Source organism: Anolis carolinensis, chromosome 1, assembly GCF_035594765.1.
Source record: "Anolis carolinensis isolate JA03-04 chromosome 1, rAnoCar3.1.pri, whole genome shotgun sequence".
In the NCBI taxonomy this organism is placed as follows: Eukaryota; Metazoa; Chordata; class Lepidosauria; order Squamata; family Dactyloidae; genus Anolis; species Anolis carolinensis.
In genome coordinates this window covers 4,478,704-4,491,947 of record NC_085841.1, presented here as the reverse complement: position 1 = coordinate 4,491,947, position 13,244 = coordinate 4,478,704, and the positions used below count along the sequence as shown (strand labels likewise).

Below are 13,244 nucleotides of genomic sequence, written 5' to 3'. Positions count from 1 at the left end.
TGCAATGCTTCTGACACAAAATAAATAAACTTGTAAAAGTAGCATCTTGACCTTTTAGAATGGTGGGAAAATAGAACAATTGAGAAATGACCAAGAGTAGTGTGACCAATGAGCGCAAAGCCAGGGAATATTTTGGGAGACAGAACAGCAGCACAAAGGGGAAATATTGCTACCCGGTCCCTGCATCGAAGAGCTCCTTTGGATTCCCAGCCACCTTCTCCCCAAAGCCCTTGCAGATGATCTTTCTCTTCCAACCCGTCTTCCCAAGTCTATAAGGAATAAGGCAACGTCAGCCACAATCGTTTTGTCTCTTTGTTTTTTTTAAACTCTTGCAAATTCAATTAACAAAAAGCTACACAGTTTTTTTGTTTTTCACACATCCAACAAAATTCCAGAAAGAGGAAAGAAAGAACGCCCTCCCCACCCGCCCCCTCCAAAAAGCAATGCTATTTAAGAGCAACCCCTTAGAACTAAAAAGAGAAGAAGGAAACCAAATCATACAAGAAGTTTGTTTGTTTTTTGAGCTATTTACATTGAAAGGCCTGAAACGGGGGGAGCAAAGAATAAGCTTGCCTCCCGTTCCGCAAAGAAATGCCTTTAAAAAAAATTATAGTCATAATCAATATTATTTTTAAATAGTTTTAAGCTACTTTGGCTGTTAAACAGAATCAAAGCAGAAAACCGACTGCTTAATTTTAATCTGATTTTTTTTCTTTTTAAATATCTACAATAGTGGCTGGAGGAGGCGACTTGGCTGAGAGCTGTGCGTCCTTCCCGTCATTTGGACAGGACTTGGGCCATAAATCCCATGGAAATGAATGGAAGGACGGCGGTCCGGAGGGCACTTGGTGCATTGCTCTCAGAGCGGCTGTTGCCTCTTCCTCCCTCCCCCTAAAAATATTGCAATTATTCCCCCAAACTGTACTTTATTTTCAAAAATTATTATTATATTAGTTTTTGTGTGAGAGTCCAACCCACCCTGTTTCTCATATATATATACAGAGGCCTCTTTTTCACACTTTAGGGAGGCGGTCTATATACCAAGTAATAAAACATAGGGGTGTGGCGAAATGGGTGGGTCAAAATACTCTGTCATTATTATTATTATCATCATCATCATTCTTATCATTTTTCTTTCCTTTAAAACGGACAAATTCACGATTGCTAGAAAAAGCTGATTGCACAAACGGGTTGGGGATGGGGGCAGGCGATTGGGCGAAGGGTGCGTGTTTTTAACAGCGGAAAGCGTCCCTTCCCAGAGAAGAGACGGACATGATTGTTCCCCTGGTTCCTGTTTGGCTGAAGGCGCAAATCAGTGACAGATCCAGCTGAAACTGAGAACCCAAATCCTCCTCTTCCTCTCCCCAAACGCCCAGCAAAATGCCTTTTTGCCCCTCCACCCCGCAAAGAACCTCCATCAGGGATAAGAAGCCAGCAACTGATTACAAAAATAAGGATCATCTCTAAATTTTGGCTCAACTGTTCCGTCTTGTCGCTCTTTTGCTGACATCCAACACCTCTTTTTTTTTTTAAAAAAAGAAAAAGATAGAAAGGAAAACATATTATTTTGCTCCAAACACTACCAGAGCTGAAGAAGAAGAAGAAGAAGAATGGCTGCAAGTTTTTTTTGAGATATCAAAAATCTCAGAAAAATATATAATATATATTTATATATTTATATATATCTCTGTACGTCTTAATTATTATTATTTAAATTTCACATTCCTTTTTTTCTCTTTTGTTTGTTTGTTGTTGTTGTCGAAAAGCGGGGCTATTCAGTCAGTAGCTGCTGAAGGAGGCTTTTCTGCTGGGCCTGCGGCGTCTGGGAGCCCCCCGGGGTCTTCTGGCCCCCCACCGGGCCGGGCGCATTCAGGTAGGGGTCTCCGCCCACCAGGTTGACCGTGCACTGGACGTCCGCAAAGACCTGGACCTGCTGGACCTGCCGGCAGGGAGAGAGAGAGAGAAGGAAGGCGGGGAGAGGGAAGGAGGGAGAGAGGAGACAGATCCTGTTAGCCGGGCGCAGGAATATGGAGGGGAGGCCCCAGGCGGGCCAATGGCGGAGCAGGAAGCTACGGTGAAGTGGAAACTCACTAGAGAGAATGCCTCTAGCCTGTAGTCACCACAGAGAAGAAGAACTCTTCTGTCTTCTTGCCCTACAAAAAGAAAACCGCTGCACTCATTTGGGTCAGAGCTCGGAAAGAAAGAAGCAAAACGTTCATGTTTCTCTTGAATTCAAGTCAGGCACAATTCATACCAGGCCTGGGCCAGCTTCGGCCCTCCCTCCTGGTGTTTTGGACTTCAAATTCCACAATTCTTAACAGCTGGTAGACTGTTAGGAATTGGAGGAGTTGAAGTCCAAAACACCTGGAGGGATGGCTGAAGCTGACCCAGGCGTGATTTACACCACTCTGATGACGCTTTGACTGCCCCTTCTGCTCCTATTATGGACTCATGGGACTCACCGTTTGGTGATACTTTTAACTGTCACGTCTGCATTCTATGGGGTTTGCAATTTGGTGGTGAGATAAGAGAACTTTGCTGGAAATTATATTATTATTATTGAATGACACAGCAAACAAGACAGATATGCTGGTTTTCGTATCACAAAATCACAAGTCAAACACTTCCCAAGTGTCTAGGACTGTGTGATATATTTTTGGATGATGTGCGCAAATCCCAGTTATTATTGATGTTATCATCATCATCAACATCATAATCATCATTATTATTGTATGACACAGCAAACAAGATAGATATGCTGGATTTCATATCACAAAATCACAAGTCGAACACTTCCCAAGTGTCTAGGACTGTGTGATGTATTTTCGGATGATGCACGCAGATCCCAGCAGGGTGGCCTTTTGCAGTTGGCAGATCGTGATTTTGTCAATGTCTATTGCTTTCAAATGCCGGCTGAGATCTTTTGGCACGGCACCCAATGTGCCCATCACCACCAGGACCACCTGCACTGGTTTCTGCCAGAGTCTTTGAAGTTCAATCTTGAGGTCCTGCTAGTGGCTGATTTTTTTCCTGTTGTTTTTCGTCAATGCAACTGTCACCTGGGATGGCAACATCCTACTATTATTATTCTTATTAAAATTATTATTATTATTATTATTATTATTATTATTATTAGATCTCACTTCTATCTTGTAATTGAGATGCAAAGTGGCTCGTGACATTAAAAAATAGAATTCAAAATATACAATTAACCACGTTGCAGTGATATTTTGACTACCACGTCTGCATTGTGTGGAACAATGGAATTTGCAGTTTGGTGGTGAGATATAAGAGCTCTGCTGGAAATTGCATTATTATTACATCCCACTTTTATCTTCTGATTGAGATGCAACCAATGCAATTTAAAATGCACAATTAACTGCACTCTGATGATGTTTTAACTGCCATGTTCAGATCCTATGTAATAATGGGATTTGCAGTTTGATGACGAGGAACAAGAGATATATTGCTTGGAATTATTATTATTATTATTATTATTATTATTATTATTATTATTATTATTATTATTATATTATGACAACAAACAAGATAGATATGCTGGATTTTATTATTATTATTATTATTATTATTATTGTTGTTGTTGTTGTTGGTATTATTTACATACTTTTATCTTCTGATTGAGACAAAATTGTGGCTGGAAACACTAGAAAATGTAATCTAAACTACCCTACAAACAAATATTACAACAGAATGCACAAGTATTAAGGTAGAATTGAGATGAGAAAATGTAAATCAGTGCTTCCCAAAATTCTTGATGCAAAGGCTCAGCAGTATTTTTTCCCCTTATTCTGCCCAGGGACCATATGTCTTTGCCCATATTTCTCACTTCCTTGGGGGGAAAAATTATCCAGGTGTCGGGGCCACTGTTTGCCTGAATACCTCACAAAACTAAGAACCTCATGATTCTATAAGATGGCAGTTAACAGTGGTATCAAAGTGTTATAATGGTGTGGTGTGAAGGAGGCTCTGAGTCTAGAAATGTTTTTGAGGAAGGCGCAAAATGGAAGGGTCTCCCTCATCCCACCTTGGGCCACAGAAGTTGGACTGAGGCAGAAACTCAAGAGGAAGGCAGAAAGACAGAAAGAAACCTCTTGAATGGTTTTGCTTGAAAGTTTGCTTGGTGCTTCCCCCTAAAACAGGAGTGGTCCAGGTGAATTTTCCCACTCCACCCCCCTCAAACACCTATAATAGCAATGCGCTGTATCTGTGACTCCCTTCCGTTACAGAGGCAACATGTCCCATGATGGAGGAGTCCTTATGGCCCAGGAGCATTGGCTTTACTGCAAGGAAAGGTTCAAAACTGAAGAGGGAGGTTTGCTACAAAGCCAGAGTAAATATTTTCAGCCAGTTGCAACTGGATGAAGAGTATATAACTCTCTGAACATGACAGCAGTGATGTCAAAGCAGTTTCCATGGCTATAGACATTGCAGACAGGGCTCTCTCCCAGTCTTTAGGTATTTTTATGGATAAGAGCAACTTCTTTTTTAAAAATGTAGTTAATGGAACTATGACTTTCATCGGTGCTTAGAATGGTGGCAAATAGATTCCTTAGAGCAGGCATGGGTCAACTTCAGCCCTCCAGGTGTTTTGGACTTCAACTTCCAAAATTCCTAACACTTGGAGGGCTGAAGTTTGCCCATGCCTGCCTTAGAGCATTAGTCCCACTGATCCTATCACCTTACTTTATTTACCAAATAGATGATCAGGAGAGGTACCGTTAGGTGTCCTTTCTGTATTTTTTGGTTGAAGTTCTGCCGCACAGAGCAGGAAAGGATGGGGTGTGTTGAAGGGTTAAATAGACAAATCTATTCTATTGATTTAATTTATATTCTGTCTTTCCCCTAATGTGGGACTTTTGGTGTTTTAGAGCATAGATTAAAGTTTGAGTGGTCTTCTGGTAGGGACATAGTAACCAACTGACTGTGAACAGACATTATAACTGGGAATTGACTTGAGGATGTTTGTCCTGTATTTTAAATACACTAGAATGTTGAAAAATTTCCTCAGTGTGAGAAAAATACTGCTAAAAATATGAATTGTCAAAAGCAATTTAATCAATAAATCACTTTTTAAAAAAATCATTGGGGATGCTTGTTTTGCCATGGTAGGCCTGTGGCAGAACTCAATGGATGGCACAGGTATGCAGACACCTGGCTGAGCGCAGTCATCCCATTTCATATATGATACTCAGCTATGTGAGGAGCCACCACCCCATTCCCTTGTCCATATCTGCTTCAATTCAGCTGCTTGTTTTAAGATTGGCACTGCCTTTGGCTGTCCTCCAGGATGACTGCATTTGGAAGAAGGAAAAGAGTGCATTAAGTAGCTCACCTTTTTTCTCCCACACTATTCTTTTTGCTGTTGATTCATTTCAAAGTTTTATGGAAGCTGATTTTGGAGGCCTGCCTAAAAGGCAATATAGAAGCATCTTTCTAAAAATTAAAAAAAAAAACAGGCCCAAGAACACAGACTGGCCAAGATCTTTGCCTGTGATCAACCTCAATCTTTCTACTCTCCTTTGTCTGGCTGAGAACAACTTTGGGCTGGACTTACAGCCATCCTGGTATCTTTTCAACAGCTAGAGAGCCAAAAGAGCTTGGGAGGAAAATCATAAAAGATCACGAGGCCCATCCAGTCCAACCTGATTCTGCCAGGCAAAATGCCTGGACTAAGAATGGAAATGTCTGATGTATGACTGCCTCAAGTCCATTTCAATTCCAATCTCCTTCAACAGTATGGCGTTTTGAATCTCAATGGCCAGAGGTTGCCCCAAGGGAATGTGAGCAGCCAAGACAGGCTTCCCCGAGGCCCTTATGTGCAAAGGAGAGCATTACTGACCTGTGCGCCATCAGCTTCTGTCTTCAAAAGGTCAGAGGAGAGCTGGTTGCAGTAGAGGCCTGAGGGTCTGAGAGATGGGTCGTTCACCTGAGAGAAAGCAGAAAGAGGGAGTGAATTCAGAAAGCATTCCGTCAGATTTCCTCTCCCAATTCCCATGATCAGAATGGCTTGCTACAAGTCAAAGTATGGCAACACCTTCATTCAGAAAACTATCAGAAAACTCTGCTTTGCAGATGAAACACCCTGCTAGATTGCAGCTTGCATTCCCATTTCTCTGGGGTTCTTCTCTATGGCAGTTTCAAAGGAGAAACAAGCAGGGCATTCCTCACCCCAGATTTGGATGGCTCAAACTGGCTTGAAGAATGTGGTGGATCAAGCCCCATTCAGTGTAGTATCCAAAATCCAGTGTGGCCAAACAACTCTTGCCAGCACAGCTAATGAGAGGATGGGGGTCATAGTCTGGCAGTAACTGATGAACTGCCTGTTCTTAGCCCCTGATTTAAAGCATTCGGTTGTGGATTGCATTCTCTAGATATGGGAATTCTGCTTTTGTTTACTTATTGAGCCATGCCCCTGGAAAGGCCCATCCTGGCCCCACTCACCTGCTCAGGACACAGCTGGTTCATGCCGGGCATCTGCAGGGAGCTCATGGGCATCTGCCCAGCCATCGGGTTCATGTTCTGGACATTGGCATTCCCTCCAGCCATGGAGACGGTGATGCTCATGTTGTTGTACATTCCCTGTTGGGCGGGTGAGGGCTGGCTCTGCCCAGCTTGGCCAAAGACGCTACGGCCAAAGAGAGGAGGGTCAGGCAACATTTCCAAAACAAATCACATTCCTAAAAAACCCTATATTGGATACAGGAGACTTTCCCCTTGCTTTTAGATTTATGTCCGCTGCCATCACATAGGGTCCTTCCATGTCCACGTGAACCCAAGATTGCAAAATAGTCTTAGTTTGTGCTAGCTATGCAATTGCTGAGATTTTTCAACAACAGGGTTTTGGTCAAATAAAACAAGCACAAATTCTATGAGCCCTGCATATGAAATTCAAGGATAGGATGAGCAAACCAGGTAGGCTTAGCTTTGGACTGCTCTGGATATATTTGGAATCTATCTTGGATACCACTCTGGGAGAAAGGTAACATAGAAATGCAACCAATCAATCAATCCAAAAGTGACTGCAACTGATGAAAAGGCTTGTTGAAAAGAACAGCTTGCTTAGAAAGCAATTTCAAGTTAATCTAAACATGTACAAAACATTCTGAGATATGTTCCAAAACATCTTGACATGTTCTGCTGATAACAAGATGCAAAGGACAAGTGCAACCAACGTACATGGTTTGGAAACAATACTTGCTCCTTATTGGCTTCTTTGTGTTTTATGCCAAAACCTTCAGTTGCTCAATTGCTGCCTACTACGTGTTTCTGTAGTTTAAGTTCTCAATTGGGATGGGACTCTAGGCTTTGAAGAGTTCACACTGCTAAGTGCAATCAACTCTCAGGCTCCATTCATGAATTTTTAAAAGGTTTTTAAAATGTCTCCTTCAGGATCAACAGTTAGCAACCAAAAACAGATTTCAGGAAGCATTGAATCTATTATTTAAAAAACATAACACCTCCCCCCCTCCCCCCCCCCCCCCCAGAGCCGCAATCATGATTTCTCACAGAATTTTCCCTAGTGACCTTTCACGGAATTCTGGTTGATAAACCTTGAACTAGAGAAAACCCACTTATAATTGATTTTTGGGTTTGCTTTATCTGGGACCAGGAAGTGGATTTTGGAAGTAGAAAACAGGAAGCCATAACTCCCTTCTTGTCTGCCTCCAAATTATCATTACAATGAAATAGAACACAAAAAATGGGGAACCTCCTCTCTAAAGGTATAACATCCTGCCTCTGACTCTGAACATTTAAGAGGCTAAGTGTTGGAAAATCGTATTGTCGAAGGCTTTCATGGTCTTCGACAATACAGTCAACATACCCACCCACTGTTGGAAAACCTTTTATTAAACCCTTGCAGGTCAAAAGTGTTTTGCAAGTGTTGTCTTCTGTTCACAAATGATCTAATTTAATATAATAGTCCATATCTGACATATTTTATATATAATTGGAGGCATGTGTAAACCTACAAATGTTCATATTTCTTCAGTTTCTGCTTTATGTATTTGTGTGATTACCTATTACCTCCCCTAAAGCAACTCTTTAGGTTGAGGAGTATAGGGCTACTCTGAGAAAAAAAAACCCTTGAGACACTCTTTATTATTTTACATCTGGCCAATCTCTTGCCCCTACAGAAACTATTTTGCTTTAATACATTTGCAAAGGGGGCATACAAACAAAGGAATTAACGTGAATGCTAAATTCCCATGTTTCCAATGATTCAACAGGTTTACATTCCCATGTTCCCACTGATTTCACAGTCGAGTCAACAATTGAATGTAGATCTTTTGTGGTCATCTTCCTCCCCACCAAAATTTTGCTGAGATTAAGAAGGAGAAGAGGAAGGAGGAGGAGGGGGAGAAGTAAGTACATTTGCTTATTCAGGCATTCGATTTAAAATGTTCTCTCAAGGAATCTCTGGATCATCCAGTGTGACTCTACAGACTCTAAAGATGTCTAGAGAGAACACCTCTAAAAGTCCTCTAAAGCAGTGTTTCGCAACCTGTGGGTACTCAGATGTTTTGGCCTTCAACTCCCAGAAATCTTAACCGCTGGAGGCCCTGGAATTTCTGGGAGTTGTAGGTGAAAACACCTGGTGACTGACAGATTGAGAACCACTGCTCTAATGCAATTCCATAGTCAGTAGGCTGTTAAGAATTGTGAGAGTTGAAGTCCAAAACACCTGGAGGGCTCAGTTTTGCCCATACCTTCGATATAGGGACCCAATAAATGTGGAGGGCTGACAGTAGAAAAAAAAATACTACTACTACTGAAATATGGATTTCCAGAGTAAGGACGTGAGGCCACATACCTGTTATTCCCCATGGCTCCTTGCTGCCAGGTCTTCATGTCGGGCGACTGGTAGCCCGGCGTGGGTGGGGCCGACTGGAGCATGGGGCTCTGTGAGGGAGGGATCTGGGGCGACATCAAGGGGCTGCCAGGGCTGAGCGAAGGGGCAAAGGCTGCCTCCCCTTGCTGACCCATCCCTGCAGGACGAGAGGAAACAGCAACCCTTCCGATGAACTTGGTGAACAGCTAAGGACACTGGGGATTCTGTGAAATCTGAGGGGATTCAAACATGGGGCATTTTCATCCCATTGGTGGGTCTATGTGTGAGACATGAAGACCACAAAAAAGAACAATGTTCCCTGTGTTCTCCTTGTTAGTTTTCCTCATTCTCAAACAGCCTCCTTCTCTTCAAAGACTCTGTCTATCTCTACTTTGAACACAACAAGGGCTGTGATTCTTAGTTTGCTGAACAACCAACCCACCCCACTTAGTTTTGGTCATGGCCATCCTCCTCCATCCCATCCCAGGACAATGACGCACCTGACCCCGAATACTGGAAGATGTTCTGCTGCATCTGAGGGCTCATGTTGGTGCCGAACTGTCCCCCGACGCTCCCCATCATGCCCCTGTTCACCATGTTGTTCCGGCTGGCCAGGGCCGCCTCCGGGTTGGACGCCGCCAGCTGCGAGAAGGGGCTGGTGGAGGCTGGGGGGTTCCCTGGATTCGTACCATAGTTGGGGGGGAAGGGGAACTGCTGAGGGGGGGCCTGGGGGAGGCGCCCAGCCCCCATGGGCACCGGGACCCCGGCTGAAGGAGGGAGGCTGCTCCCGAAGCTCTGCTGTTGCCGCATGAGCATGGCACGCTGCTGCATGAGTTGCCTCTGCCGGTGCTGCTGGCTGTAGAGTTCGCGCTGGCGCTGGGCCAGCATTTGTGCGTTGAGCGGCGGCTGAGGAGAGAGGGCAGAGAAGTTAGGACAGGCCTCAAAACAGCTCCACTGGTTGCCGATAAGTTTCCAGTCCCAATTTAAGGTGCAGGTTAATACCTACAAAGCCCTACATGGTTCGGGTCCTGCCTACCTTCGTGACCGCATTTTCCTCTATGAACTGGTGTGGACCCTAAGATCTGCTGAGGAGGCCCTTCTCTCAAGCATGGTTGGCTGGGATGAGAGAGAGGGCCTTCTCGATGGTGGCCCCCCCCCCAGCTCTGGAACTCTATCTCGAGATATTAGGTTAGCCCTGACTCTGTCCACCTAGAATCATAGAATAGTAGAGTTGGAAGAGACCTCATGGACCATCCAGTCCAACCCCCTGCCAAGAAGCAGGAAATCGCATTCAAAGCACCCCCGACAGATGGTCATCCAGCCTCTGCTTAAAAGCCTCCAAAGAAGGAGCCTCCACCACAGTCCAGGGGAGAGAGTTCCACTGCCGAACAGCTCTCACAGTTAGGAAGTTCTTCCTGATGTTCAGGTGGAATCTCCTTTCTTGTAGTTTGAAGCCATTGTTCCGCAGGGACCTCAAAACCAGGATGTTCCAGTGTGCGTTTGATAATGATTAGGCCTCTGTCTATGAATACTCAGCCCAAACTGACCATTACAGTGAACTTAGCACTTTATCCCACCCCTGGCCCTATAATCTGCTATTTGCACAAGCCCTTGCCCAGCTCTCTCCAATTTCCAATCTTGCTCACCTTATCCCTGGTTCTGGTTATTGCGATTGTTTTGATTTATTTTATGGTTATTTTTATATTCTGCCATTTTTAATTGTTCACTATGTTTATTGTGTTTCTAAATGTGTTTTTAATAAGATCGCTATGTTTGTTGGGTTTCTAAATGTGTTTTTAGCTCGTAACCTTGTGTTGGGCTTGGTCCTGTTTGTAAGCTGCTCCAAGTCCCTTTGGGGAGATGGTGGTGGGATATAAAAATAAAATAATAATAATAATAAGATATAGAGCAGGCATGGGCAAACTTGAGCCCTCCAGGTGTTTTGGACTTCAACTCCCACAATTCCTAACAGCCTACCGGCTGTTAGGAATTGTGGGAGTTGAAGTCCAAAACACCTGGAGGGCTCAAGTTTAGGAAGAGGAAGAAGAAGAGATCACTGAAAGGGCAGCGCTCCACAAGAAGATGAAGCACTCTGTATCCAAGTTGGCCTCCTTCCACATAAAATTCTTCCTTTTACTACTTTTAGCTTCTGCGGTTTTAAAATGGCTGAATGCCACAAAGTTCTGTCTTTTATAGATTTATTTTACATTTCTTAATTCTACACTTACTGCCCCAGAAACTGAGGATTTGCCGCATTATTTGCTCTTCTGCTCATTATAATCAAAACCAAGAAACAAAATTGATTCTGTGTTCCCGCATGGCAGGGGGCTGGCCTGGATGGCATGTGCCCTTTTCCAACTCTTATGATTTTATGATCTCTTATGTCTCATCTAATTCCCACAGTGTGCCAGAGATTTTTTATCTCCTTTGGTGACTCACAATGTTTCTCTTCTTGCATTGGCAGCAATGAAAATCCAGGCTAAATTTATTGCTGATATTGCAGTTGATTGATGTGGGGATGCTCTTAGCTGACTAAATTTTATCTAATCTGAATGTTAATATTGTTGTTTATATTTAATGTGTTAAAACTAAATTGTAATTGTAATGAACTGTAATATGGAACAGTTAAATGCTAATTATTTTATGGAGTAGTTTTATGTTGTATTTATTTATTTGTAGACAAATGTCCTATAGTTTAAGCATTAATAAACAAGAAAGAGGTACACATTTGGTGCCCAATAAACTCTAGAAAACAGCTGTTTGGCTACTACTGGAGAGGGGGTGTCACCTCAGCAAGTAAGGCAATAAATATGGCTCTTTATTTGACGGCTGCCAATTTACAGAAGCTCCACAAAGCTGGCCAAGAAAGAGGCATTACAAGCAACCAAGGTAATTTTTTGGATCGTGGCAGCCTCTAAAAGGAATGGGTTCTGGGCAACCACACAGCAACCCAGAAGGGTTCCTAGGTGTCATCCAAAAGCAAATATTTCTACTTCATATCTTTTGGTACAGTAGCTGTCAAGGCTTTTTTTGGGGTGTGAGGGTGGGCAGCAAGGACATAAAAATATGGAGGAACACCATTTGCTTTCCAGCCCCCTCCAGGGCCAATTGTGAAGACTAGCTGTTGTTACAGGCACTTCCCCCTTGATGCCTATAAGACTACCCTCCCCAAGGTTGTGCAGACCATGCCTTTGATCCCAAGTGGTAGAGAAACCCAACTGAAGCAGCAGTGGTCCTAGAGCAGGTATGGGCAAACTTGGGCCCTCAAGGTGTTTTGGACTTCAACTCCCACCATTCCTAACAGCCAATAGGCTGTTAGGAATGGTGGAAGTTGAAATCCAAAACACCTGGAGGGCCCAAGTTTACTCATGCCTGCCCTAGAGTCCACTGGAAGCACCGTGGCAAAAGAGGGGTCTGATGTTTACCTGCCCTGCAATTTGTTGCTGCATGCTGGGCCTCATGCCCATGCTGCCCGGAGGGTTCCCAGCAAATTGGTTCAGGATTGCTTGCCGATTTTGGTGTATCAGCTGGAGGGAAAGCAAGGAGAGAGATGTTAGAGGCTCCCCACAGAAACTGTGAGATCAAGTTGCTACCATAGGTTAAAAAAAAATACGTAGAGGGGAATGAAGGGGGAAGTGGGAGCAAAAGTGTAGCTAAGGAAGGGATTGAGGTAATGCATCATCCAAATAAACATTCCACCTCCCAAAAGAAAATTCCCTTCACTTCTGTAATTTAGCATTGTAGGGGAGACACTGATAATCAACCAGAACTGGGAATCTTCTATTTGGGATTTCCTTGGTCACTTTTCCAGACCTTTTTCTACTTAAACACTTGTTTTTAAATGTTCTAAGGAAGCTTTAATATCTAAAAAAAGCCAAAACAACAAAAATCAACACCCTGCATTTACAGCTTCTCTTTCCCTTTACGGTAAAGCTAACTCCTGGCTCTCAAGAGGAACAAGAATGAACACTTGAAGTGTATATAGTCTGTCGAATTAATGCCATATCTCACTGCTATAGAATCTTGAGATTTGAAGTTTAGTCAGGTACCGGATATCTCTTTAGCACAAAAGGCTAAATACCTTGTAAAACTACAACTCCAATGATTCCATAGCATGGAACCATGAGCACTGAATTAAAGTGCTACATTAATTCAATAATTGATCAGGCATGGATAAACTTTGGCCATCCAGGCGTTTTGGAATTCAACTCCTACAATTCCTACCAGCCTAGCAGTGGGCCGGGCTGTGGTGCAGGCTGTTGAGCAACCAGCTGCAGCCAGCTGCAACAAATCACTCTGACCAAGAGGTCATGGGTTCGAGGCTAGCTCGGAGCCCTGCGTTTGTTTTGTCTTTGTTCTATGTTAAGGCATTGAATGCTTGCCTTATATGTGT

General features: G+C 43.4%; 1 protein-coding gene across 5 annotated transcripts in view; it reads right to left on the bottom strand.

Moving 5' to 3' along the window:
- Positions 1-299: 299 nt before the first annotated feature.
- The window catches only part of ncoa1 (nuclear receptor coactivator 1), a 342,571-nt gene continuing 329,626 nt past the window's right edge, over positions 300-13,244 (bottom strand). For 4 of the 5 annotated variants that reach the window (XM_016996548.2, XM_062968794.1, XM_062968795.1 and 1 more), the window contains 6 exons: positions 12,277-12,378; positions 9,352-9,757; positions 8,834-9,008; positions 6,463-6,646; positions 5,861-5,947; positions 300-1,939 (listed from right to left, as the gene is read on the bottom strand). In XM_016996548.2, coding sequence (XP_016852037.2) covers positions 1,772-1,939; positions 5,861-5,947; positions 6,463-6,646; positions 8,834-9,008; positions 9,352-9,757; positions 12,277-12,378 — 1,122 coding nt within the window. In that variant the 3' untranslated portion in view covers positions 300-1,771. Of the gene's footprint in view, positions 1,940-2,091; positions 2,154-5,860; positions 5,948-6,462; positions 6,647-8,833; positions 9,009-9,351; positions 9,758-12,276; positions 12,379-13,244 lie in introns of all 5 variants that reach the window. The other variant, XM_016996553.2, reaches the window with a different exon arrangement.